Source organism: Geospiza fortis, unplaced genomic scaffold (assembly GCF_000277835.1).
Source record: "Geospiza fortis unplaced genomic scaffold, GeoFor_1.0 scaffold213, whole genome shotgun sequence".
Taxonomy (NCBI): Eukaryota; Metazoa; Chordata; class Aves; order Passeriformes; family Thraupidae; genus Geospiza; species Geospiza fortis.
The window spans coordinates 2,726,042-2,750,337 of NW_005054399.1; the positions used below are offsets into that span (position 1 = coordinate 2,726,042).

At 42.3% G+C, this 24,296-nt stretch overlaps 2 protein-coding genes across 5 annotated transcripts in view; both read left to right on the top strand.

The window, feature by feature from the left end:
* IL4R (interleukin 4 receptor) overlaps positions 1-11,852 on the top strand; it is a 13,797-nt gene extending 1,945 nt beyond the window's left edge. For both annotated transcript variants that reach the window (XM_031061050.1, XM_005425969.2), the window contains exons 2-10: positions 861-972; positions 4,775-4,913; positions 5,773-5,924; positions 6,970-7,124; positions 7,687-7,843; positions 8,586-8,685; positions 9,282-9,351; positions 9,491-9,567; positions 9,667-11,852. In XM_031061050.1, coding sequence (XP_030916910.1) covers positions 903-972; positions 4,775-4,913; positions 5,773-5,924; positions 6,970-7,124; positions 7,687-7,843; positions 8,586-8,685; positions 9,282-9,351; positions 9,491-9,567; positions 9,667-11,407 — 2,661 coding nt within the window. In that variant the 5' untranslated portion in view covers positions 861-902 and the 3' untranslated portion in view covers positions 11,408-11,852. The remainder of the gene's footprint in view (positions 1-860; positions 973-4,774; positions 4,914-5,772; positions 5,925-6,969; positions 7,125-7,686; positions 7,844-8,585; positions 8,686-9,281; positions 9,352-9,490; positions 9,568-9,666) is intronic.
* IL21R (interleukin 21 receptor) overlaps positions 11,766-24,296 on the top strand; it is a 21,269-nt gene continuing 8,738 nt past the window's right edge. The window contains exons 1-3 of one of the 3 annotated variants that reach the window (XM_031061054.1): positions 11,766-11,837; positions 15,188-15,278; positions 22,009-22,083. In XM_031061054.1, the coding sequence (XP_030916914.1) occupies positions 15,242-15,278; positions 22,009-22,083 (112 nt within the window). In that variant the 5' untranslated portion in view covers positions 11,766-11,837; positions 15,188-15,241. Of the gene's footprint in view, positions 11,838-11,962; positions 13,203-14,354; positions 15,014-15,187; positions 15,279-22,008; positions 22,084-24,296 lie in introns of those variants that run through there. The other 2 variants (XM_031061053.1, XM_005425970.2) reach the window with 2 other exon arrangements.

Below are 24,296 nucleotides of genomic sequence, written 5' to 3' on the forward strand. Positions count from 1 at the left end.
TGCTGAACCAATATTATCCCTCTTTATACTGAAAGCAAAGACAAAAGCATATTAGTTAGCATGACTTCACTTACAAATTTACAAGAATTTTAAATGCATGATATCCGTTTGTAGTTATATGAAAGCTGGCAGCCTTATCTTAGACATTAAGTAGCTCCATTGGTAAAATATCTTGGGGACATTTGCTATTTTGAAGTCTGAAATTAATTATTTCATCTGTTTTCAATTTACCTAGACAGTTTTGCTATGCTTAGGGACATAAAAGCTGCATTATTTTCCTTCTCCAAAGTTGTTCTGGTTATATAATGATTAGGTATGTGTTTTACAACTTTTTAATAATTAATGTTTTAATGAATCTGCATTCTTTTGGAGCAATGCTCAGAGTTCTTTGCTAAAATTCTTTTTTTAAAGAGGTGATACTCAGATTATCAAGGTACTGGTGATAGGACTTGGAGAAAACATTTTAGTCAGTAGATTGGACACTTCATTCTTAAATTCTTTTACTTATCTGAATGGAATCATAGGGCTTTGGTGACAATGTCACTCATTTTGGTCTAGTGCTTGCCCTTTTTTACCCTTTACATACTAGCAGCCATTCTTTTCTAGTAGCTAAAGAGAGTAGCTCCACTGCCAATGTCAGTCCCTTATCCTCCCTAATGAAAATTTTGCAGAAAAGTCTTCTAGCTCATTTATGTTCTCCTTATTCTTTTACATGTCTCAGTCCTAATTTTAGGGGCCAGAGGTGGGAAATAGGTACAGCAGGGAGTCTGAATTCTAACATCTAGCACAGTGATAGGAAAAGCTACACCTTTACCTTAACTGAGACAGAGATGTAAGCTTATTATGTTTTCTGTTGGCAGAATTGCAGCAGTTTTTCCAACTAAACCTGACCATTATCAATAATGGCAAGACTCCCAAGTGCTGCACCATATATCCTGTGGATCCTTTTCTTTTCATATACAACAAATGAAGGTATGTTTGTCAATATTTTAAATTATTATAGTGAAGTTTTTCTCGATAGCATTTTTCTATGACCACTAGGTAACGCTGTTACCACTAATTAACTGCTATAAAATTTGTAGCTTCAAATGTCAGAAGTATCCCTGTACTAGAAAAAAATCTTAGATTTTTTTTTTTACTCTTTATATTGACCTTTTCTATGTGGAGAAGAAAAACTAGAAATTTGCAGAAAGGAGAAACAGGTTTGGAAAGCCATGTCCTCCTTCCCCAGCATCTGGTGTGCCCTGGACACCCCAGCATGGGCCAGGTCTCCGCGTAGCCCTGGCAGCTCTGCAGGAAGCCGCGGTGTCCCCTGGCTGCTGTGGTTTGCTGGAGGGAGCCGCTCCCGGAGCCGGCCTGCAGAGCTGCTGCCACTTTGTGCTCCCCACAGTCTGCAGCGTGGCTGGCTGGGAAGCACGCTTGCCTGGATTAGAGCAGATCTGTCTGTGGGATGTGGCAGCTCTGACTTGCCCTGCCAGGGGCAGACAGGGAACAGGATTTCTGGTGTGTCCCTTGCCACCCTTCTGTCAGCCTGCAGGTGCGTCGAGTCCAAGTGCTGCTGGTTCCTTAAGCTCAGTTGGCAGAAGCTGACTTCCCATACCCATAAACATGAGTTGTTTTCATTTCATCTTTTATGATGTTTGATTAAAAATACTAATTTTTTATATATATATAAAAAATTATATATATATATATATAGTAATGGTTTTCAATAATGCATTTTTATTTTCTGGAAAATGAATCTCACACTTTGCTTCCTGTATTTTTTTAACTAGTTCCACAGTAGTCTATAGTTTCTTAGATCTCATTTTGTTTTATAAAGCAAACCAAAATAGTTAAAGGACAATTTAAAGTACCCTGTCTCTAAAAAAGAAAGTTTTTTAGCTACTGTCTTACATGCTATGAAATAGTGCAATTTGAATTAATGAGAAGGATCAAGGTTTGCAAGAACACATTGGCAGGATTGTCTGGTGTAGGTTGTGACGGTGGTCACAAGGGTTTTTGGGTGAAGGAAGAGACGAGATCTTTGACTCATGCTCAGAAGGCTTGATTTATTATGTTATATACATATAGTATACTATACTAAAAAAGAAAAAGAAAGGAGAGTTTCTAGAAGCTGCTAAGCTAAGAAAAGTAAAGAACGATAACACACAAGCTCTCTCGGACTGTGTCAGAGATCTCAGTTCTAGATTAGCTATTAATTATAAACATGCAAGTTGCACTAATCTAGACAGACCTGTTGCATTCTACAGCAGCAGATAATCTGTTGTTTATGTCTTGTTGCTGAACTTCTCAGCTCCAGCAGGAAAATCTTAAGAGAAGATTTTTCATAAAAGAAATGTCTGTGACAGTAGGTAATCCCACCTTTTCATTTCCCTAAATTATCTTTGTCAAAGTTTAATTTTATTGTGTTTTGTTTGGGTTTGTTTGCCTAGTTAACTATGCATTTTAAGTTTCTTCAGCATTGTGTACTCTTTGAGGATCAAAAAAGAAATTCAGTATTTAAGTTTCCGCTTTTAACTATGCAAAGTCAAAACAAACCCTGTACTGTATATGGTTTCAAAAGGAAATTCTCAAATATCTGAGCTTTTTGAAAAAAATATGGTATACCAGAGACGAAAAAGTGAGAAGGTGAGAGGAAAAGAGCAGAGAATATAATTTAGAGTTCTGAAAAGACATGACAGCACTGAATGGCAAGATAAAGTAAAACTATTAGTCATCATAGCTTAACACAGCAGGAAGAGCTTAAATTAATTGAAGTATTCTTGAAAGTGCAAGATGATTAACAGATTGAAAAATAATGTCATTCATCTTTAAGGGCCTTAACTTGATAGTACTTCTGTTAAAAGTACATTTTAAAGTGAGAAAAGGAAGCTAGCAATAAAATTACAAATGGCAACCAAATATAAACAACATAAACAGAGTAATGATTATTGTAAAATAAAAAGCAGTATGACTGTTAAAGTGTTGCAGAAGTTTGACTTGCTGCTTTTTTGATGAGTGTTAAAGAATTGGATACCATGCAGGAAAAAAAAAAGGAAACCTAACATGCTACTGTCATCCAGAAAGGACATAACAGCAATAGTTCTTATCTACAGGATAAATATTTAGCCTTAGTAACTGAACCAAAACATTTTCTAAGTATTTGAACACTACTGAAACCATGAATCACAGTAAGTTCTAGGTTTATAAGCAGTCAATATACCAGACAACTTAGAATCCAAATTTTATAGATCCCATTGTGCTATATATCATATCCACTAAAAGGTATCTGACCATCACATTTTACATTTGCAGATCCTGTACTGTATTAGAGTATGCAGAAGTTGGATCATAGTAAATAACACAAGTGGACTACAGAAAAGTAGAAATCTAGGGAAGATAAAATGAAATTTGGTACTTTCAGCAAAAAAAGGCATGGGATGAATAATTGAAATTTAGGTACCTGTTGGAAGGAATAAGACTGTGAAGCAGACATGGCTGAAGGACAAAGACCTTGCAGGATGTGAATAGTTGGCAAATGTGTCTTGAATTTGCAATCTAAATGACCAGCATGGAGAGTTGGTAATTTACTGGGTCGTGTACACAAAATTTGGTCTTGTGTAATTGCCGCAGAAAACCTTCTAGCAGAATCCCTTTGGAAATTCTCAGATAATTTTAATTAATAGCATTCAAAAAACAGGTATTTTAATTTTTTTACAGGAGATTGACATGTAAAGCGGAAAAAGATTTATATTTGTACAGGTTGTGCAAGAAAAATGAGATACTGTTTTTATTTACCTGTGAAAGAGAAGTCAAACATCAGAAAAGGCAAATAATTGTCTTGGATGATAAAAGTATTAGCTATTTCTAGCTATTTTCTTATAATTGCATTCCAGGGTCCGGTATCAGGGTTGGCACACTGTAAGTCCAAATAACAACGTGGCCTTACTGTCACCTAGCTTCTCTTCTGTTCTGTGTATCACTCTTGTGGAGCACATTGAAATAAAGGAAAGTGAAGCTGGAAGGGATACTGAGGATTGTGGATTCTCTTTGCACTTCCAGTTCTAACAAAAATATTTTGACCACTATATTCTATTTGTTGGTTAAATACTGCCAGTGAAAATAGTTATAAACTTGAACAGTGGAGTGCAGAGACTCTGGGCTTTTGTGTAGCTCCTCAGTGCCTGGCTCAGTGTGACTTTATCTCTCCTCAGTCTTGAATGCTCTCATAACAATGATGAGTAGAAGGCAGAGCAGGAAGTACTGAGTGAAATGAAGCATGGGAAGCTTAGAACCTTTTACCTTCGTTGTAGGTAAATGCATTTGGGAAGCTTAGAACCTTTTACCTTAGTTGTAGGTAAAGCAGGAGTCATGACTGTAAGCAGTGATCCTGGTCTGACTCTGTTAATTATCTGCATTTTGGGTTTTGAACCTTTTGTATTTAATGCTGTTTTAATGTAATGTCATTTAATGCTGATGTGTTTTAAATAGAGCTATTGCAGTCAGATTTTCTGTTCTTGGAAGTCTGTGTTGGCTGAAATGTGCCTTTCTATCTCATTATTACTACTGCAGACTTCTCCTGTCCAAGACCATAGACATTGTCTCCAGAAAGGTGGAGACGGTCTGAGTGTCTGTTTCTCTTTCCATTTACCCAGACACAAAAAATAGCAATGTTTTCACTTAATTTGTAGAGATGTGGCAGCTCTGTTTAGATGGAAAAGTTCGTATTTCTGCTTAGTCCAATATAGTCTTCTGATTCTCTTGCTTCTCATTTTATGCTGCTTTCCCCTAGTTTTGACTGCAGGACACATACAAGAATTTGCATGCTTCACTGACTATGACAAAGAGCTGGTTTGTCACTGGAAGGTGCCTGCACAAACCAATTGCTCCAAAGAATTCGTGCTCTACTACAGCAAGGAAACTTCTGTGTCGTAAGTGTTTAAGATGTTACACTGCCATTGTTAAGTTTTATATATCCTATAGCCACTACTGGCTTTAATTTCCTCCCTCTACTGTGGGTGTCTGGGACAAAATGTACTTTACATTATTGCTCTTAAAGAAAAAGGGATTATTTCCTTTTAAGTAAAATGGGTTTCTGCAATTAACAGCACCCTCAGTTCAGTGGTCTACTCTTCTGTAGAACTTTCTGCTTTCTTAGGACAGAGGATGGATCAAGTCCTACTGGTGGGAGTGGTAGGGCTCTTAGAAGTTTACAGAACTTCATGTAAAATTTTACCTTCTTCATGAGAAGTCTTTCTTGATTCACTGGTCTGCAGCCTGTGTGAAAGATCCTTTCCACTGAAGGCCCGGTGATTGTCTCTGCATACAGTGTAGCTCCTTGTTCAGGCGCAGACTGTTGTCCCTGTTCTGAGCAGGGCCAGTCATCATCTCTTACTCAAGAAGATGCATCTGGGTTCTCCTTTCCCTTGCTGCATGATTTCACCACACCAACATTCAAATAACCTTGCTGATACACTGCAATAAACCTGTTCCTATACTAACAAGCTGTTAGTATCTTCCTTTAGAAACTGAAGTGTGACAAAGGGTTGTATTTGGAATCAATACTTGGCCTTTCTGTCAAGTTTTTAATTTTCATGATACAGATATCCAGTAGGTGGCTAGGGAGGGTGGGTTGTTTGAGGATCTCGATTTTGTTTTGGAAACATTTCTGAGAACTGACTTGTCTCAGTTCTGATTTGTTATACATGTTGGGAGACTTGATTTCACCTTTTCAAGGAATAGTGTGTAGCATTGTCTTAAACATCACATAATTTTGTGCCTGTTTTTCAGAAACAAGTGTGTTCCTGAGAATGAAAAAGACAGTTTAAGATGCACTTGTACAATATATTCGGAATATTTTGTATTAGGCCTCACGTATATTCTAGCCCTACAATTCAATGGCACTGATTCGTGGAATTACAATGTTACACCAGCCCTTGTTGGTAAGATCTTGTTTACTTTGTCACTGGTGCATCTGGTTCAAGGCTTTGCAATCCTAGCTAACTTCTCATTCACGTCTCCAGAACAGTTTTTGCTTGTCAGAGGTGCAAAATGTCATGGTAGCTTAAATGCAAAATCCATTTGTTTTAGAAACCTGATTCTGGATTAGATTCTTAAGGAATTAATGTAAGTAATGGGGAAGGCAGAGAGTGATTGTTCCTCTAGCTGTACCCTCTCAGCTGTGAGCCAAAAGGAGTTTGGGGACTTAGATTATCTTTAGTGCCTTTTACTTGTGGCTTACAAGAGGAAGAGGAATCATACTACTTTCAGTTTCTGGAAATAAACTAGGTTATCCCTGCTAAAATTCTTCCCATTCCTGTCTCTGTCATGCTCTGATTTTTCATGCTAGTTGAATCATGCCAAATGAGCAGGAGATTTTTACAGTAATTCCTGTTGGATTTTAACAGTCAATGATAAAAAAGTTAGAGACTACTCCTAAACAGGACAGAGTTCATGTCTCTGCCTAGACCCCCAGTTTGGTCAGAACAGTGTGCTTGTTGGTAGCGCCTGTCACCTTAAACACTCAGAGAAACCATTTTCATACTTTAGGCAGGCCAAGGAGCTGGTTCTCTTCAGAATACTTGATTGATGCTGCTGCTTATCTGCCAAATAAGCAGAAGTCCACATTGATTTTCAAGAGACAGGGAGCCAGGACAGCTTGGCTGTGATGTTGGAGCTCTGTTCCCACCTGGCCTCACAGCAGCTGCTGTCAGGGTACAGGTTGTTCCTGTTTCTCCGGGGTGAAAGCTGCATCCAGTGCACCAAAAGACCGTGCTTGCAATTGGTTTAGCCAGCTTGAGGAATCAGTGCTTAATAAATACCCTCAAGTTGCTCAGGTTCAGCCTCTCTATTCTTGTGGTACACCATAGTGAAAAGGGCTAAGTGCATTGACTGCAATGATATTCTGGTCTCTGGTGAATGCTTCTCTCTCTGCTTCTCTCTATCAGTGCTCTCCCATTACCCTGTTCTGTATTTTTTACCATACAGTTAAGCCGAGAGCCCCCAAAAATCTTGCCATTAAAAAAGCTGAAAATGGTAACTTCAATCTGAGTTGGGAGGAGAGCTACTCTCATCCATCCTTTCTCTCTGGACAGCCAGTCATCTATGAAGTGAAATACTGGAGGAAGCAGCACCCAACAGAGGTAAGAGACAACCAAGCTCTTCATTTTCTATCTCCAGGGCTTAAAGGTTTAAAAAGTCCTCTAGAAAATAGTTTCATTAATAATAATGTAAGGGCCAGCCAGAGCACAGTGATCCTGATTACACACTTGCCACAGTTCACTTTGCCCCCAAGATGATTCAGCTGGGTGTCAGAGAATTGAAACTCTTGTGACTGACACCCCAAAATGGTCTGCTGCTTGCAGTAGACAGGGCAGAGATTGAAAATACAGTGCTTCTATTCCCTGAACTTCATTTGCTCCTTAGACATCAGGAAGCTGGAGGTTGATGGCTCTGTGGGGCAGGTGAGTTCTGAATAATTCAGCATTTCTGGGCTGGGCTGCTTCTGGTAGCAGAAGAACATGCATGGTGCCAGGTAATAAATGCCACCTGCCAATGACATGAACTGCAGTATCATACACAAGGCATTCATTTGTTCATTTGTGAACGGTCACTGAAACACATAACACTATTGATATGCAGTTGTTGTCACTAACCCTTCACCCTATAAAGAAATCAAAGTGAACTTTCTCACTTTCTTTTCAGGTTTCTGTAAAAGCAATTAACTACCAGGCAAAAAGTTTTGAGATTACTGCAAGCTCCTTGAAGAGAGGCTGTGATTATGTTGCAAGTCTCAGGTGTAACTATGTGGACTACCCAGCCTACTGGAGTGAATGGAGTGAAGAAGTTGAATTTCGCTATGGTAATAGTGTCAGAAATAACAGCTTGGTAAAAGGATGGTATACAGTCTTACATACTCTGCTGCTCTCTTGGAGGAGAGTTATGGACTCACCATCTTCATCATTTTGAATGTAACGTGAATACATCTGTAAAGGCTTCCAAAGATGCTAAACATAGATAGGCAGCTCCTTGGGAAACTAAGGAAGAGAAGACCAAGGGAGGTTGGATTGCTTAGCCTTGTGAAAAACAGGCTGAAAGGAATCTGTTTATTCTCTATAAATGTGTGTGTATATATACATATATATATAGATATAAATAAATATATATATATATATATATATGCTGCAAATAAAGCAGTATTTTAATAGAGGTAGGAGGGTTTATAAAAGGCCCTGAAGAGCAACAGAGAGAACAAGAAACATAGCTGCACTACAGTGACAATGATAATGCATGATAATGCCATTTTAGGCGCTGTGGGATAGCCCTTGTCCCTGAGGGCTGACAGTGGCCTCACAGTGCACACTGGCTCTCCCAGCTCCTACCACACCCAGTAGCTGAGCACAGTACCTGTGCCAGGTCTCTGACACACCACACACCATTGCTGCTGGCAGCTGTGGGGGTCTGTTGTTAACGTGCTGGAAGCTTAATTTTACATCCTCTAAAAGGGCATTTTTTTGAGTTGCAGAAGAGCAGCAAATAATTTGGTATTGTCAGTGCTTGCATTTAGATGCGCATTCACATGTAGACATTTGCATGTTTAACAGATTACCCAGTGAAGGCTGAAGACATTCTGCAGATGGCTGTGCCCACATCCTGCATACTGATCATGGCAGGATCCATAATTTGTTATTTCTGTTTCACCAAGTAGGTATCCTGCTTGTCACAGAGTTTATAGAGTAATTGTTTATACGGATATCAGTATTCCTATTGGTTAGACAAATGTCTGGTAGCACGGAAATCTAATGTTTTGGGTTTTCTCAGCACCTTTATCTAGCTGTCTGTGAGCAGAGATTTTATAAACACAAGTCAGTTTTATAAATTGTCATTTTCTGAATAATCTTATTAACTTACTAGAATAGGTTTATTATAGTAGGGGTTGTCAATTTTGGACCTTGGTCTTTGCTGGAGTTCAAGTAAGGATGGCTAAATACCTTTATTTCTTTCAAAAATTTTTAAATGGTAATATGAAATTTTTAAATGGTAATGAGAGCCTGTCTATTTCACACATCCTTTTAAACATGATTAGAAGAACAGGTGACTGTTGCTGTGCAGAGCAGTCACATACCAAACATACAAACATCTTTGCACTGGTTTAATGAAAATCAGGAGATGCTCAAAATGAATATTTTCTGTTGCTGCAGTGCAGATGCCTAAGTGGGAAAGGAGAACAGAAGAGAGAAATGTACATTGATTAAGCCCAAGTGAAGTCAAAACAAGTTATTTTCATTCTTTCCTTGCAGAGTGAAGAAAGAATGGTGGGATCAAATCCCAAATCCAGCAAAGAGCCAATCGGTTGTAAAAAATGTCAAGGTAATTTAAAAGCTTTGCAAAAAATACCTTTTCCTGATCATCAGAAGTAGAATATGTAGTAAATTCTATTGTCTGTCTAGTGTAAGGGATACTAAATACAGTTCATATGTGTCCTAAATCCCATTTGTATCTTTATTAGTTTTCAGTTTTGTGCTACTTTGATGAAATTAAGTTCCCGTTCCAGGACTTAAAGCAGAGTCACATGGAACAACAAATGTAAGTAAGATTTTTAAAAAAATCCTCTGCTTTACAGCATAAAATTGTTTCCTGTACTATAAACATTAACTGTCCTTTCCTTTTGACTTCCAAAAACAGAAGTGGCAAGAGCTGTCTGGCTCAAAGTTTGTCAAGCCAAAACTTCAAGGGAAAAGATAACATCAGAAATGTTGAGAAATCTTGCAGTTGCCCCAGCAAGTCTGAAGAGTGGTTGCCAAAAGGCAGCAGTGCAGTTTTAACCCCTGATACAATACCAGTTGAAGACTGTATAGAGATCTGTGTATGTTTAACAGACAGTGAAACTGAGAGCCAAGAAGAAACTGGCAACCAGATCACTATGTTTGAGCCTTGTGAGAGCAGCATTGGTGCTTTCAGAGAGCACCCTGAACACAATGAGTTACTAGCTAACATGTTTGATGCACTCCTGGCAGATGAAAATAACATGGAAGACAATAAAGGCCCAAATATCCCCACAGCTGAGAGGAAGACCTTAGAGAACATTGGGTCTGAAAATCCATCACAGCAAAATCCCAAAGAAAGTGTAGCCCAGAGTCCGCAACCGTGTGATATTTCTCATAGAGCTCCTCTTTTCACCGAAGCCTCTCAAGATGACTACAATTGTAGTACAGCCAGCAAAGAGTCAGAACTATCAGAAGAATCCTTTGAATCTGGATATCGGAGCTCCAGCATAAATTCTGCTTCTCTGGATGCAAGAGATCTTCAACAAATGGTTCATCAAAGCCGTTTTCTATGTCATTCTGAAAGTGAGCTTGGCTCTTGTGTCCTGACCCAGGAGTCTATAAATAAGTCATTGTTTGGAACTGAAACAGACAAAAAAAACAGGCCTGCGGACAAGAGTTTTGATACCCTTGTGTCTGCGTCCATGGGGTTGTGTGGTTCTGCCTACAAGAGCTGTGACACCCTTTTGTCTCCATCCCTGGAGCCCTGTGGCTCTGCCTACAGGAGCTTTAATATGCTTGTGTCTGCGTGCAAGGAACCAAGCAGCTCTGCATACAAGAGCTTCAGTGCCCTCGTGTCTCAGTCAATGGCTAACAGTAGCCTGACTCTGGGCTTTGAAAGCGTGCCTTCCTTACCGCCTTTGAGACAGTTGTCAGAGATGCCCGAATGCAGCTGCAGAGACCAAAGGGCTCAGCCTGCTAGCAATCAGATGTGTTACAACACCTACAGATCTCCCAGCACTGAGTTTGATTTTCCAAACACCTGTTCAGAACATACTGATTTTCCGTCTTTCTCCACACATGTAAATGAAGGTGCTTCAGCTTTTCTTTCAGAGGAAGAAATGCATAAGCAAGTAATATATCAAAATGTTCGAAGGAAAGCTGATATAATTTCTTGCCCCATTGCACCTCAGCCATCTGGCTATCAGCCTTTTGGTAGTGCAGGTAAATGTAATGGTCTATACTGGGACAGTGACAATGAGGTTATGTCTACATCACTATATGAATCCTTCATTAATCTGTGCGACAACCTGAATGAAGCACCACCAGATACTGCAGTCTATGAATCTGACCCAAGGATAAAGGATGGTGTGTGTTTGACTGTTCAGGGTTCTGACTGCACCGCTGTCCCAGGTTTAGCATCTAGTGAGAATGACACGCAGATGAGTGATGGTAGCCCTTGGATCAACAGCACTAATGAGCTGTATGGTGATAGCAATGATGAAAATACCAGCAGAGATGAACAGCTGTTGCATTTGTTAGAGATGAAATGTCAAGATTTAAACAGCAGAGAAAGAGCTACAAAGGCAACAAAATGGAAAAGCTTTAACCCTACTGGGAAAGTAACGCAAGAGAGTGGTGATAACAGACTAAATTACTAACTTCCACTGCCACTCACACAACCACTTGAGGGAACTTGGAGATGCAGGGGGAAGTGAAGAGGTGCTGAAGCATGCAGACGGGGGCAGGGGGTGTGCCTCAGCACTCAGCTTACCAGCATCACTGGACAGTATTGGGCTAAGCTTAGAAAGAAAAACTGTAGAGCCCCTGGAGCTCCATGGCTCAGACAAGGTGCTACCTAATAATTTTGTGAGTAACTCCTATCCTTCTGTCTCTCACACCATTCACAGTGAGGACTCCAGACTGGCACTTGCAGTTAAAAAAAAGACCAATAGAACTATTAGTGGAAAACAGCAGGAAAAATGAGAGAAAAGGAAACTTTTGTGCGAACCCTTGCCCAAGAGAACAACTGCTATATGGAGGTAGCCTAGCCACATTTGCCAAGACTGAACTAGTCTTTGGAAATAAACCGTATGGCAAGTTGAATTGTTGTTTGTTATTTCAATTGAAATGTATACATTTATTCTCATTTAGAAAACTCTGCTTGTATTGCTATTCATAAGGAAGGAAACCATAATGCTAAGCACAGCAATTGGTACTGCAAATCTCTCTTCCAAGATGGTAAAGTAGTAGAGGTGTCTATGTAGGGATACCGGTGGTGCTTTCTTTCCCTTCTACACCTGTGCTCGATCTTGCATTCTTTGTGAGAAGAAAGATTTTGCATCCATGAAGGCTTGTGCCTGGCTGGAGAGGTCTGCTCAGGCCAACTTTGCTGCAGCACTTGCTTCTCTGCTGAGCCCCAGCTCCATTTTGCCTTTCCCTGGCTTTTTTGTTCAACACAGCTATGCCTTCCAGTCTGCACATTTCCATACAATGGTTTTCTGTGTGGAGTTATTCTTCCTTTTCTCTCCCTTCAGTCCTTTGGTGAAATGGAACCTGACTCTCAGAGAAGGGGGATCCCTGTTCCTATGTCATTGTATAACCCAGAACTGGACACAGCCAGTGGGGTTGAGGGGGCAGGTGTCTGGCTCGCCCTCTCCCTGCAACAGACACTCTTGTTCAGAAGTATTAGAAATTCTTCCCACTTCTGGTCAAGCTGCCTTTGCTGTTCTTGCCACTTAAAAACTTAAACAACTTGTAAGAACTGCTGTTCGTGCAATTCTGGCTCTGCTCCTATTTTGGGTTTGTGTAGCAAGATTTTATAGTGGAGGGGAGCTACAAAGGTGGCTTTTCTGAGAAGCCACTCCCTTCCTGCCTTTTCTCCTAAAGGCACATCACATTGCTGCCTATTTTTTACAAAAAATAGGTAATTTTTATTAATTGTTGCCCATGCATGCACACAAGATCATTTCTCACCTCTGCAGATTGCTGAAATCAAGATCTGCCCCAGGCTCACCCATGATGATGTATCTTGATCTCACATTACCTGGAATTTTCGTTTCTTTCAGCATGCTTCTTTGACTGAGACCTTGCAGTCATGGCAACAGCCCTCAAGGCCTCTCCTACTGCACCAAAGTCAAAAGGTCAGAAGGAACTTTCTGGTAAAAAAAGCAAGGAGATCAGTGAACTGGTTGGTTTTCAACTGCAGGACTGTTGTCTTTCTAAGCAGATTGCTCCCAAGCAAAGGAAAAACACAGTCAAGTGAGGAAGAGAGCATTTTCCAGTTGCTTCACTAACACAACCAAAGCCTAATGAATTGCCATACATTGGCCTGTTTTCCCAGAGTGCCTAACAGCTATCAGCAGCACAGCTGGATTGCTAAATCCTGAGTATTTTCATTCCTTGTGACAATCTTGTTGAGAGGAACTTTACATCTCTGCAGAACTCTGGCCAAAGGTGCTTTGCTCTATTTGTTCTTTTTGCTGCCCTGCTTCCAATCTGCCCATCCTGTAGTTTTCTATAACGTTGAAATCTCCGTACTGTCCCTTCAGTAAGACTGCAAGATGAAAGAGAAGAAAAACTGGCAACAGCCCTAGTTGAACAGAATGGGGAACTGGCTGCTGTGGCATGTTTAGCTGCATGAGGGGAGGAACAGCTGTTTAGGTCTTTTTTGCTCTTAGTCAGAATGCTGTCTATAAAACTGATCATCTTTGCATGAGGCCTAAGATTCTGTATTCTGAATGCAGAGAGGCAGTTGTTGTGGCAAGAGCTGTTACAGTACAGCCTGTGAGCCACAGTCTGTCTTTGGTAGAAGGATTTCTGTGCTAGACCTGCCCCATTCCAAGAAGCATGGCAGGCATCCTAAGGAGCTCCTGTCCCAGTTTAGTGATGGATCAGCCACTTCCTTCATCCTGTCTCTACCCAATTGTAAAGAGCAGGGCATTCACAACAGTGTGGTATTTGTCCTCTGATTGAAGGCTACCAAGTTGTTGACTAATACGTAGCACCGGGATTTTCCTACTTGGTGCTGTTTCCCCAGCTCTTAGAAATGGGGAAATTCACTATAAGCTGAAAGGTTTGAGGTTGACTGCTTCTCCCCAGCTCAGCTTCTGCTGGTTTCACTTGCAATGAGCCACCCACACAGCAGCAAAAATTACAATGAAGTGAGAAAGCACTGGACGGCATTCTGGGGGTAGAATTTCCACGCCTGGGTCAGCCTTATAACCAGTCCCCAGTTCTTGTTTTGACACCCTAGGGAGTTTCTGTGAGAACCAGATGTGTGTTGGCCGTGGAGCCAGTGCCTGTGGTAAACAGCCAGCTGAGGTCTGGAGGAGGTGGCTTGTACTGTGCTGCAAGTGCTGACCAGTGCTCATGTCTGGCAGGCCCTGGGCTTGAAGATTGTGCAGGGCAGTTCACTGCTGCCGGGTCTTCCCCCTCCACTGCCTGGCTGAGGTGCTTCAGAAGCACATAGCATGCTCCTCCACAACATGACCGGGGGCAATGAAGCCATGAAATGCCTTGTTTCCTCTACTATAGCAAGAATTAGGATACACAGTTTGGCCTGTGCTGACTATTTCATGGCCTCATTCTGAGTTATGCTGGGCCCCTGCAACAGACACTCTTGTTCAGAAGTGTTAGGAATTCTTCCCACTTCTGGTCAAGCTGCCTTTGCTGTTCTTACAACTTAAAAACCTCTGGCTCTGCTCCTGTATTGGGTTTGTGTAGCAAGATTTTATAGTGGAAGGGGGGCTTTTCTGAGAAGCCACTCCCTTCCTGCCTTTTCTCCTAAAGGCACGTCACTTGCTGCCAGTGACGTGAGAAGTCACCAAATGTGTTAGGACTGCATGTTCTGTGGTTTACAGATGCAGCTGGCTACCCCCCTGCAGCTTGCTGTGTCAGGCCTTTGCTTTGCACATGCTGCCACAGCCGAGGTTGAAGACAGCTGGTGTGTTTTTCACCCTGTGACAGGTGCCAGAAAGTGCTTAAGGCACACTCCATTGCTGCACCAGCCCCAAGTGTGGAAGAGCTGCAGCCAGGCAGGATAGGTGGGACATGCTGATTTTTGACAGCTGTGGTAAAACAGAACTCTATGAGATACAGATGAGGATCTTGCCATAAACAACTGTGTGCCAGGAGTAGAGTTCTGGTCTTGGTGCATCCCCAATTGCAGAGATCTGGGACAAGCTGATCAATGTTGCCTTAAGAGGGTCAGTTTCTGCCAACCTGCGTGGAAGGAGCAGGGAGTTCTGCCAGCACTGCCAGCTCAGGTGAGCACTGTGGGAATGCGTGAGTCTTGCTGACCTTGTGCAGAGATGCTCTGGGCATGCTTTGCATGGTGCAGCTGCGGATGTTGGGTTCAAGCCTGAGCAGAGCTGTAGGTTTCTCTTCCAGATGGTCAGGGTGAGTTCACAAGCACAGTCATTCCTGTTTCTCTTTACCAGCATGTGTTGGGTGATTTCCTAAGAGAAGATACAAGCCTCTGTGCAATCTCCTCCATGCAAGCAAGACATACATGGCCACAGCTCTGGGAAGGTAAGCTCTTTTGCTCTGGCTAGAGCCAAAGTGATGTCCTTTTACAGCAGCATTCATGGAGTATGGGTTCAGACTCAATGGATATTGGGGAAAACAAGAGGCTGACCCCAGTGTTGATGGCTACAGATAACTAGCAAAGGCAGAAGGAGGGCAGGATGCTGGGGTCTCTGCAGGTGATATTCAGTATTCCCCAGACTGAAAGAAATGCACTCCTCCCTCCCCTGCAGCATCCTGTGTCAGCTCACAGCCACCACCTGTAGAGCTTCGGTGTTTTTCAACCTGCTGCTTTGCTGACTAACACCTCCGCTTTCTGCCTGGCTCATTCATATTTTAGCTTGTTTCCTGAGCTTTGAGGTGGTTTCTTCTATTGCTTTCCCTTCCAGTAGAACACTGTTACTCATGTCTCAGCTGTTGTCCTGCCATTTTTCGCTTATTGTAATGTATGATTATCTTCCTCCTAAATGTCACCAGCCAGTAATGGTGCCTTTGACTCTGAAGTTGTGCCAGGTCTGTATCTTTGATGCTGCTGGGGATATTGGTTTAATTCTGTTATGACAGGAAGAAAGTACAGAGGTAGTACTGTTTCTGTGGAGTTTTTTCTCTTTTTTGTCAAATCATGAACCTGATAACTCCAAGCATGACTGGTTTTATATCCTAGAGAAAGAATTGTCAGCTCTGAATGTTGTTTTTTTGATGATTTATCTTGCTGATAAATACATAATGATGTTGCCCTTCTTCCAGTGATGGCAAAATGGTTTTGGGTCATGAATAACAGCATCTACCAAGCTTTCCCTTGTGTGCCCTTCATGCTTGCTTCTTGGTGAATATTACTGCTGCAGGCTAGGCTGAAATTACACTTTTTATGAGTTAAATTTGAGAAAAACAGGCCTTTTGGTGCAATGTGTTTAAATTTATAAAGCCATTAGTCTTAGAGTGCTACCAGTGTTCCTGTTTTTAAAGTTAGCTCTGTAATATCAAATACATATTAATGCATGGTTTAAAAGTAGTATGGCGTATGTCTGTCAGACTATCACTCTTTGGACTGATCAGACATGCTGCTTTTTCCCCTCTCTCCTCTGCACAAATAACAATATTGGCACACCTTGGAGAGTCCTGTGTAAGCAGGGGGCAAAAGCCACACCACTGTCCTGGTGTGCTGTCCTCACAACAGAAAGATATTACTTCTGGGAAATTTCTGACTTAGCCACTCAGCCTCATTAACCCTGTACTGTCCCACACTGCACCCAAGAGGGGTGGCAATCTCCACAGCCCACAGGCACCATCAGCTGAGACGAGTCTTTTCTAGAAGCTTGGGCCTGACATTGTGCCTGTAAGTGATCCACAAAGCATGCAGAAGGGAGAGCTGGTCTTTCACAGAGGCTGCTCCAAATACAATGAGGAGTAGCTTCTGGATTAAGTCATGTGACCTTCTCCATGCGTGCCCTAACCGTGTACAACCAGCTCAGTTACCAGCAACTACCTGGCAAGCATGGTCAAGAGCTGCCTGCCCTGGCTTGAACATTCCAAAACATCTTTTTTTCAAAGGGTGAGTCAGAGGTATGGAGGGCTTAACATGGAGCTCCCTCATCCTGCACCCTGCTGCTTTGTGCCAACTTCACTGCTGCAGTCTTCTTGGGTTATTACAGTTCCTTGTTCTTGCTCCTAGCTCCTCCTACCTCCACACTGTGTTGTGTGTGCCAAATCCCTCCATAGTGCTGCTCATTTCCCTCTTGTCCAAGGATACAGTGAGTGTGCATGTGTTCCTTGAAGCCCCTTTAAAGATATGATTAGGTGAGCTGATGGATCCTCCATCAGTGCCAACCTTGCGATCTAAAGAGACCTGGCCCAGACACAAGTCACAGGCACGAGATACAACAGGGGTGAGCCCCTCACCTATGTAGGAGCCAGATGACCTCCCTGCCTGTGGTCTAAGGACTGGTGCTGTTGCCCTGATCCTGGGCCGTTTTGGGAAAGGATGGAAGCTGAACACAGTGGTGTTTGACTGTCTCCAATGTGGCACATGCTGTACTATGCAGTTTGGCTTAGCCCTTTAATACCTTGATACTGGTGCCTCCTCACTGCACAAGTCTAAGCCTCACTATGACCTTTTAGATAGGAGGCTTGTGAGTTTTTATCAGTTCTCCCACCCTTTTCTCATGTAAAAAAGCAGAACAGTACAGTAATAAACGTTGTGTGGGTGTTTGGACCTGAATTCATCACCTCCTCTCACCACATCCTTCTGTTGGCACAGTAATACTGATACAGTGGTGACGTCAATCTCCACTTATCACTGTGTATTCCAATACACCACAGCCCTTGGTTGTGCACAAGTCGGCTTTGCTCTTACTCAGTGCTAAGGAGCCCCACCTGCTCCTCAGCTCCCCAGGTGGGGTCTGCAATTGCAGTAATGATTTAACCAGGCTGGTCATGGAAGTGTTGGAGGGCTGAAATGCACAGAACAGGGCAGGTAATATCCATGTTTCACCAACTCTCCCTGCTGCTAGTTTGTTCCTGCTTGATGTTGCAACTTCACTGTAAATCTTTCTTATAGCTGATGTGGCCTTTGTGGCCCAGCGTCATTGCTCTTAGCCTCTGGACAGTCAGGGCACCCCTTTGTCTCCCTGTTGCTTCAGCTTTCTGATTAAATGGCAGTGTGCATTGATAATGATTTTTTTTTCAAGAGGAAGGCTTATTTGGGCATATAACTGGTGGACTGTGTCTTCCACTCTTTTTTTGCTTGGGTGCAAAAAATTTTCTCATGTTTGGAAATATTTTTTTCCTTGTTTTTTTTTTTTTTACTTAAACTGAGTTCTTAATTAGTTTTGATTTGGGGTTTGGTGGTTTGGTGGTTTTTTTGTTTGTTTGGTTTTGGGGGATTTTTCTGGTGGGTTTTTTTTTGTTTGCTTGGGGTTTTTTCCCTTTTTTTTTTTTGTATGTGTTTTGTTGTTGTTTTGGGGGGTTTTTTTGTTTTGTTTTTTAAGTACGTACATTTCCTGAAAACAGTTCAAACTGTCAGCTTAGACTGCATCAATGTTTGGCAGCTTATAGCATCATATTTCCAGATTCTTAACAAAAATAATCTTCATAAATGTCTGTCTGTATTGGTCCTATTTCCTGTTCTCTGTTATATTAAAAACTTGTAGCATCATTTACACGTGTATATTATGAATGGCTACTCAGCTTTATTGCTGTGATCTCATAAGGATATTATAGAGTTTGCAGATGTGGTACTTGGCAGCTGTAAAATGTTTGACATTTTATAACAAGTGTCTGTGTTGCAAGGATGCATGAAGCTGATTCTGAGTCCCCATTTCACAGACTGAGCAAATGAAATGAGGCGGTAGAAAGGACTTTTCTAATGCCAGTCTGGGAATAAGTTCCTGCCTTTGCTCATTGCCCACTACCCTTCTTTCCTCCAGGTTAACAATCACATGCTGACAGATAAAAGCAAATGGGAAAGGTGTAACAAATTCAGGGATGTAGGAAAGGTGGGGGTCCCAATAATAGACTGGGATTGAAGCTTGCAGGGGGCCTGACACTGGAGCATGCTTTAGAATTAGGGCTGCTATACATCTCCATTGAAGTCATGAGGTCTTTGGCATCAAACACCACAAAGATGCTGCTGCAGAGCTGCAGCTTTCCCAGCTCTTCTGCACATGTCTTGTCTGTCCATGTCCTGTCATAACAATTTGGAGCACAGCCAGGAGGTCAGACAGTTTCAGCAGTACTGAAACTGTCTGTGGTGCTCTTAGAGGTCAGAGTCCTTTCCTACCACAGTGAGGTAGGGAAATAGAAGAAGATAAATCTTGGACTAATCTGTGGGCATTGGCAAGGGTGAGAGATGGGACAGTGACATCCCAACTGAGGAAGTATTGTCTCTTTGTTTCAGCTATTTTAGCAGATCCTACTGGTTTTATTTTTGCTACTGTGCTCATCTTCATGAATCTTCCTTCTAGATTACAAGGCTGTATGCTAACCTCTCCCCATTGTGTAATGGCAGTCTCTGGTAATTCTGTAAGACATCTACCCAGTGATGGGTAGATGACTTGGGCTCCTTGCTTTGACTTTTTCCAGTTAAGTCCTGCCTGTCCCTTCAGGTCAATGGTACCATTCTCTGAGTGGAGAAAGAAAAGTAGGGGAGGTCCTTGAAAGAAACCACAGTCCAATAGGTAAAAGCAGCAAAGACTTTCCTTGCATTGGTCTATTCATTTAGGCAGGAATAAGCATAAAAACAGGGAGCTACTGCAATGTCATGAATACAAAGCGTGAGAGGCCCTGCCAGTTGGATTCTGAAAAAAGTGGTGGATCTGCAGACCTCTCTGAGGGCCCAGCCTTTCCCTTTCCTTTTCCTTTCTCTTTTCTTTTTCTTTCACAAGTTGCCTTTCTTTGTTTTCTATGGTGGCCAAGAGTGTGGAGCACGACAGTTACAATACTAAGTGATGCTGAGATGGGCTCATGGTGCAGTCTCAGTCAAATGAGCAGGTTTCAGATAGCAGGATAACAGCAAACCTTCCTCAAAGGAATGAGGATTTGGAGAAGAGCTATGGAGATGGGTGAGATCACAAGATGGAGTTAGATAGTGGACTGTATCTCAGTGCCTAGGGACTGCACCACCAAAAGTAGTGGTAGTGATGAGAGTTATTATACAGAGAAAACTTGGAGAGCTTGGACCAGAGGGGTCAAGAAAAGGTGTTTACTCAAGGCAATGTGTGATGCAGAAAGAAGAGCTGGAGTACAAAGGTAGAGAGTCTGCCCTGCCACTGGCAGCAGGTGAGGGAGGATGGTAGGGTGCCTGGGGCTCCTTGCTGAGCTGGAACAGTGCTTCATGGGCAGGGTTTGTTTGGCAGGAAAGAAGGGGCAGCAGCTGCATCACTGCTCCCACAGCAGAGTGTGACACATGTGTCTGTGGCACCTCCAGAATGAGTCTTGCTAGTCTCACCTGGGCACTGACACCCTGAGAGCACATCTGTGAGCTCACATGAGGCTGCAGGGGCTTTCTGGTGGCTGCTAAATTTGTTTTGCTTTCATTATTTGAGTAAACCTGGGAAATTTTTAAACTCCACAAATGTTCCCCAAGTCTTAAAGGCTTCATGGGTTTCTCTCTGCTGGGTGATTGCCTGGGTGTTTGTTGCTTGTGGTGGATGCTGCATAGGCACCCCAGGACCTGAATACCTTGAACCCCCCATATGAATACAGGCTGAGGGACAAACAGATTGAGACCAGCTCTGCTGACAAGGACCTGGAGGCAGTGGTGGAATGAAAGCTGTCCATAAGCAGGCCATATGTGCTGGTAGCCCAGAAACTCCTGGGGTTCTTCCTCAGTAGTGTGGGCAGCTGATGGAGGGAATTCTTCCCCTCTACCCTGCTCTCTTGGGACCCTGCCTGATGTTCTGCCTTCAAGTCTGGGCCCCCCAATGTGACAAGCATGTGGAACTGCTGTATTGAGTCCAGAAGAGGCCACAGAAATGCTTCAAGGGCTGAAGCACCTCTGCTATGTCCGGCAGGCTGAGAGAGTTGGGCTTGTTCAGCCTGGAGAAGAGCAGGCTTTGAGGAGACCTTACTGCAACCTTTCATTATTTAAAGGGAGCCAGTAAGAAAGATAAGGACAGACTTTTTAGCAGAGTCTGTTGCAACAGGACAAGTGGTGATGGTTTTTTAAATCAAAAGGGTAGATCAGACTATGTGGCATGGCATATGGGCCCTTCCTGTTGTCTGTGCATTCTTGCAACTTGCTTTCAATGAAATTATGTCGCCAAAATAATACACATTGCTTCTCCGAAGTCTTGCCCCATTTAAGAATAGCTTGAGAAAACAGTGCTGAAGTCTGTACCAGGTATCAAAGCCAATACTCTGCAGAGAGCATATTTTAAGTCTTTCTGTGCACACCCATGTGTTTCTATAAATATTTAAATGCTGTGAAAACACAGCCTTAAATACATCTTATGACTTGAAGGCTTTGTCTTGGAGCAGGAACTGTGTGTTGAACAGTCATTTGTATGTGATGCCATTTCCTCTGTTTTAAACGTCCTGCTGTCATCTTCTCTGAAGACTTTCTTGTAGGTTCTCTTCACTATACCATCAGGGCAGCCTTTCCCTGCAGTCAGTACTGTATTGTTCTCTCATATGCTACATGGGAAGCTAGTTTTTTTTTTTAATTTTTTTTCTCTGGTCTGTCTTTCTGGAGTCCCTTAACTAGATATTTCATGCTTATGTAACTACAGGTAGGCCAAATCAATGAGTTTTCACTAGCTTTCCTCACACAGACCCACAATGATATTCAGACTCCATTTGGCCAATTCACTGTGTAGCTATTTAATCTGCAGCAACGTCACTTCTAGTGGCAAGCCATTCCTAGCTGCAAGATACTAATGAAGAAAAAATGGGTTAGCAATTAGCACAAGAGTCTTTCTTGTTGCCTGGATTATCTGAGCTGCAGTCACTTTGCTGCTTTCTCTGTGCATGTGGTAGCAAAGAGCAAAGATTTCACAGACCTTGCTTATGGCAAGTTGGCAGGCTGTTGGTCATACCCCTCTTAGCCCATGGGAAAGATACACACAGAAGAGCTGAAGTTAATTGTCTTAAAAAGGCACTCTACTTTTAGACGTTTAAATGAAAGCAAGATTAATTCCACGTCAACCTTAATCAAGTAAATGTCTGAGCAGAGCTCTAAACTGGTTGTGAGAGTATTGTTTGTGGTTGTTTTGTTTTGTTTTGTTTTTTTCTTCCCCAGGACATCCAGTGAGAACCACCATGAAGAACAAACTGTGGCTCCAGAATATTTTCATCTGCCTTTTATTCCAGCACAGTAAGTCCTCAGATATTTCTTTCAGATTGTACAACCACAGGATTTATCTTAGTGACCATATGTGCCAGCTCTGATGAGATGTGCATGGCACAAGGTTGCCATGGGACAGCAAGCAGAGGATAAGGTCCTAGGGGAGAGAGTTCCATGCAGTAATGAGTGGAGGACAGGCACAGGAAGGTGCACAGCTGGGCAGAGTTCAGCCAGGCTGTATACGGCTCTGGGGGGCAGCACCTGTGGAGAGCCTGCAGAGGCAGTGCCTGCCTTGCACTGAAATGTCTCCTAGTGGCATTAGAGTAGGATTTCCCCCATCAAAAATACCCTTTGCTGTAGAAAAGGTTCTGGTGGCCAAGACCAGGATATCCCCAGGGTTGCTGTTGTCTGGTCAGCCAGGATCAGTGTAGTGAACCTCTCCTAGTCTGAGTCCCTTTGCTTACGACTGAACTGTGCATATAGGCTGACTCAGACTTGATTTTCTGAACAGATCAGCTGGACAGAACAAGGCAGTGACAACCATGTCTGCAGGGAACCATGCAAGTTTAGTATCTTACCTGCTGCTTGTAGGCAAAGCATTGGACCTTCCCCAGACCTAAATAAGGAGAAAAGATGCATTCAGAATTATATCTTTCTATCACAGGGGACCACTGTGATGTCTGGTCCAAGTTTTGTGTGATACAAGCCAGGGAATTACCATGTACTAATTTCAGTTTTGATAAATCTAGATCTTACTGTTAAAAGTATTTGAGTATTGTTTCTGAAGCTGCCAAGGAGAGACATTTCTCCTAGATCTAGATCCTAGATCTAACTAATTGGTTTTAGGATACTTAATTATTCCTTTTCCAGTAAAAAGCTGTCCTCTTAATTTTGTTAACAGAGTCTTGCCCAATGATACCCTTGCAACTTACCAGCTACCTAGGAATAGTAGTCTGTCCACCTAGGAATAGTAATCTGTTTGACTAATCAACATAATAATGTAGAGGAACACTAATTACTGATGCTTAATAGCCTATTAATACTTGCTGCCCTTTCTAAAGGAATGCAAGAGTTTCCTAACCCCATTTTTTCTAGGAAAATAAAGTTAGTCTAAAAGAGAAAAAGTATGTTGCTCAGGATTCTGAACTAAACAGCGCTTGGTCCAGGACCCTCAGAAGAGTCTATTGAGGGTTCAAAATAAAATGTGAGAACTTAGTTAAAATTTAAAAAATAATTCTGAACTCAGTATGAAATTAAAAAGTCAAAATAAAGGTTTAAAAAAAATCAAATGTACATCCTTGGGACCAATCTGTTGCAAATATCCCCAAATTTCTTCTGCCACCATCCTAAACCTTTGGGTTAAGAAGGATTGTGTATGCAAATTTGAGTGCTGCCCAGAGCTTGTGTAGGGAGAATAGCATATGCTCTGATACGTGAGGACTAGGAAGTAAATGTTGTGATGGGTGACTTCAGCAGGGAAAAGTTGGACTTTGTTTTCCTCTGGACTTACCCCGCCCTAGAAGGAGGCTGCACCCTCTGCTGGACATGCCTGCTGTTCGTTGTGACTGTCAATGCAGACAGCTTGTTTGTGTGGACAGCCATTTAATGGGGAGGGTGGAACCGATGTTTCTGGTCCTTCATTGCATACACTGTCTGCATTCTGTGGTGGTTCCCTGTGTACAGCTTCAGCTGTAAGATTGGGCATTGGGGTTGTTGAGCATATCACGTTAACAAACAACACTCTGGACATAAGCATGTTGCAACAGGGAAGGAGGAAGCAGGGAGTGCAGCTTCTCTAACCAAGAAAGCAGCAGAACAACAAAGGGAAGTGAGCTTGCAGCATGGTTAGCATCAAAGGGTTTGGTTGCCTGATGGCTGCAAAGTAGTGTGTTCTCAGGAGGCTGGGAGCAGCCTTTGCAGTAGGGGAGGACACATGCTTGATTTAAGTATGGATGTGACAATCATGAGTCTTTTCCTAGATGATGAGCATTTTATTCCCATTGAAAATGGGTACTACTTTACATGTCACTGCAGTAGGCATGGTTTGAACCAGCATGGCATGCTGCATCACCTGCAGGCCTTTCCTCATTCAGCCATTTCCTAGTGTAATGGTGTGGTTCTTGTCAGCCCAGGGAGCTGTCAGGAGGGGACTTGTCAATGCAGACATTACTCACTGTGCTACTGTCTTACCAGCCTTGAAATCCAGGGAGGTAAGTGTGTTATGTACAGGACAATTGTACTTT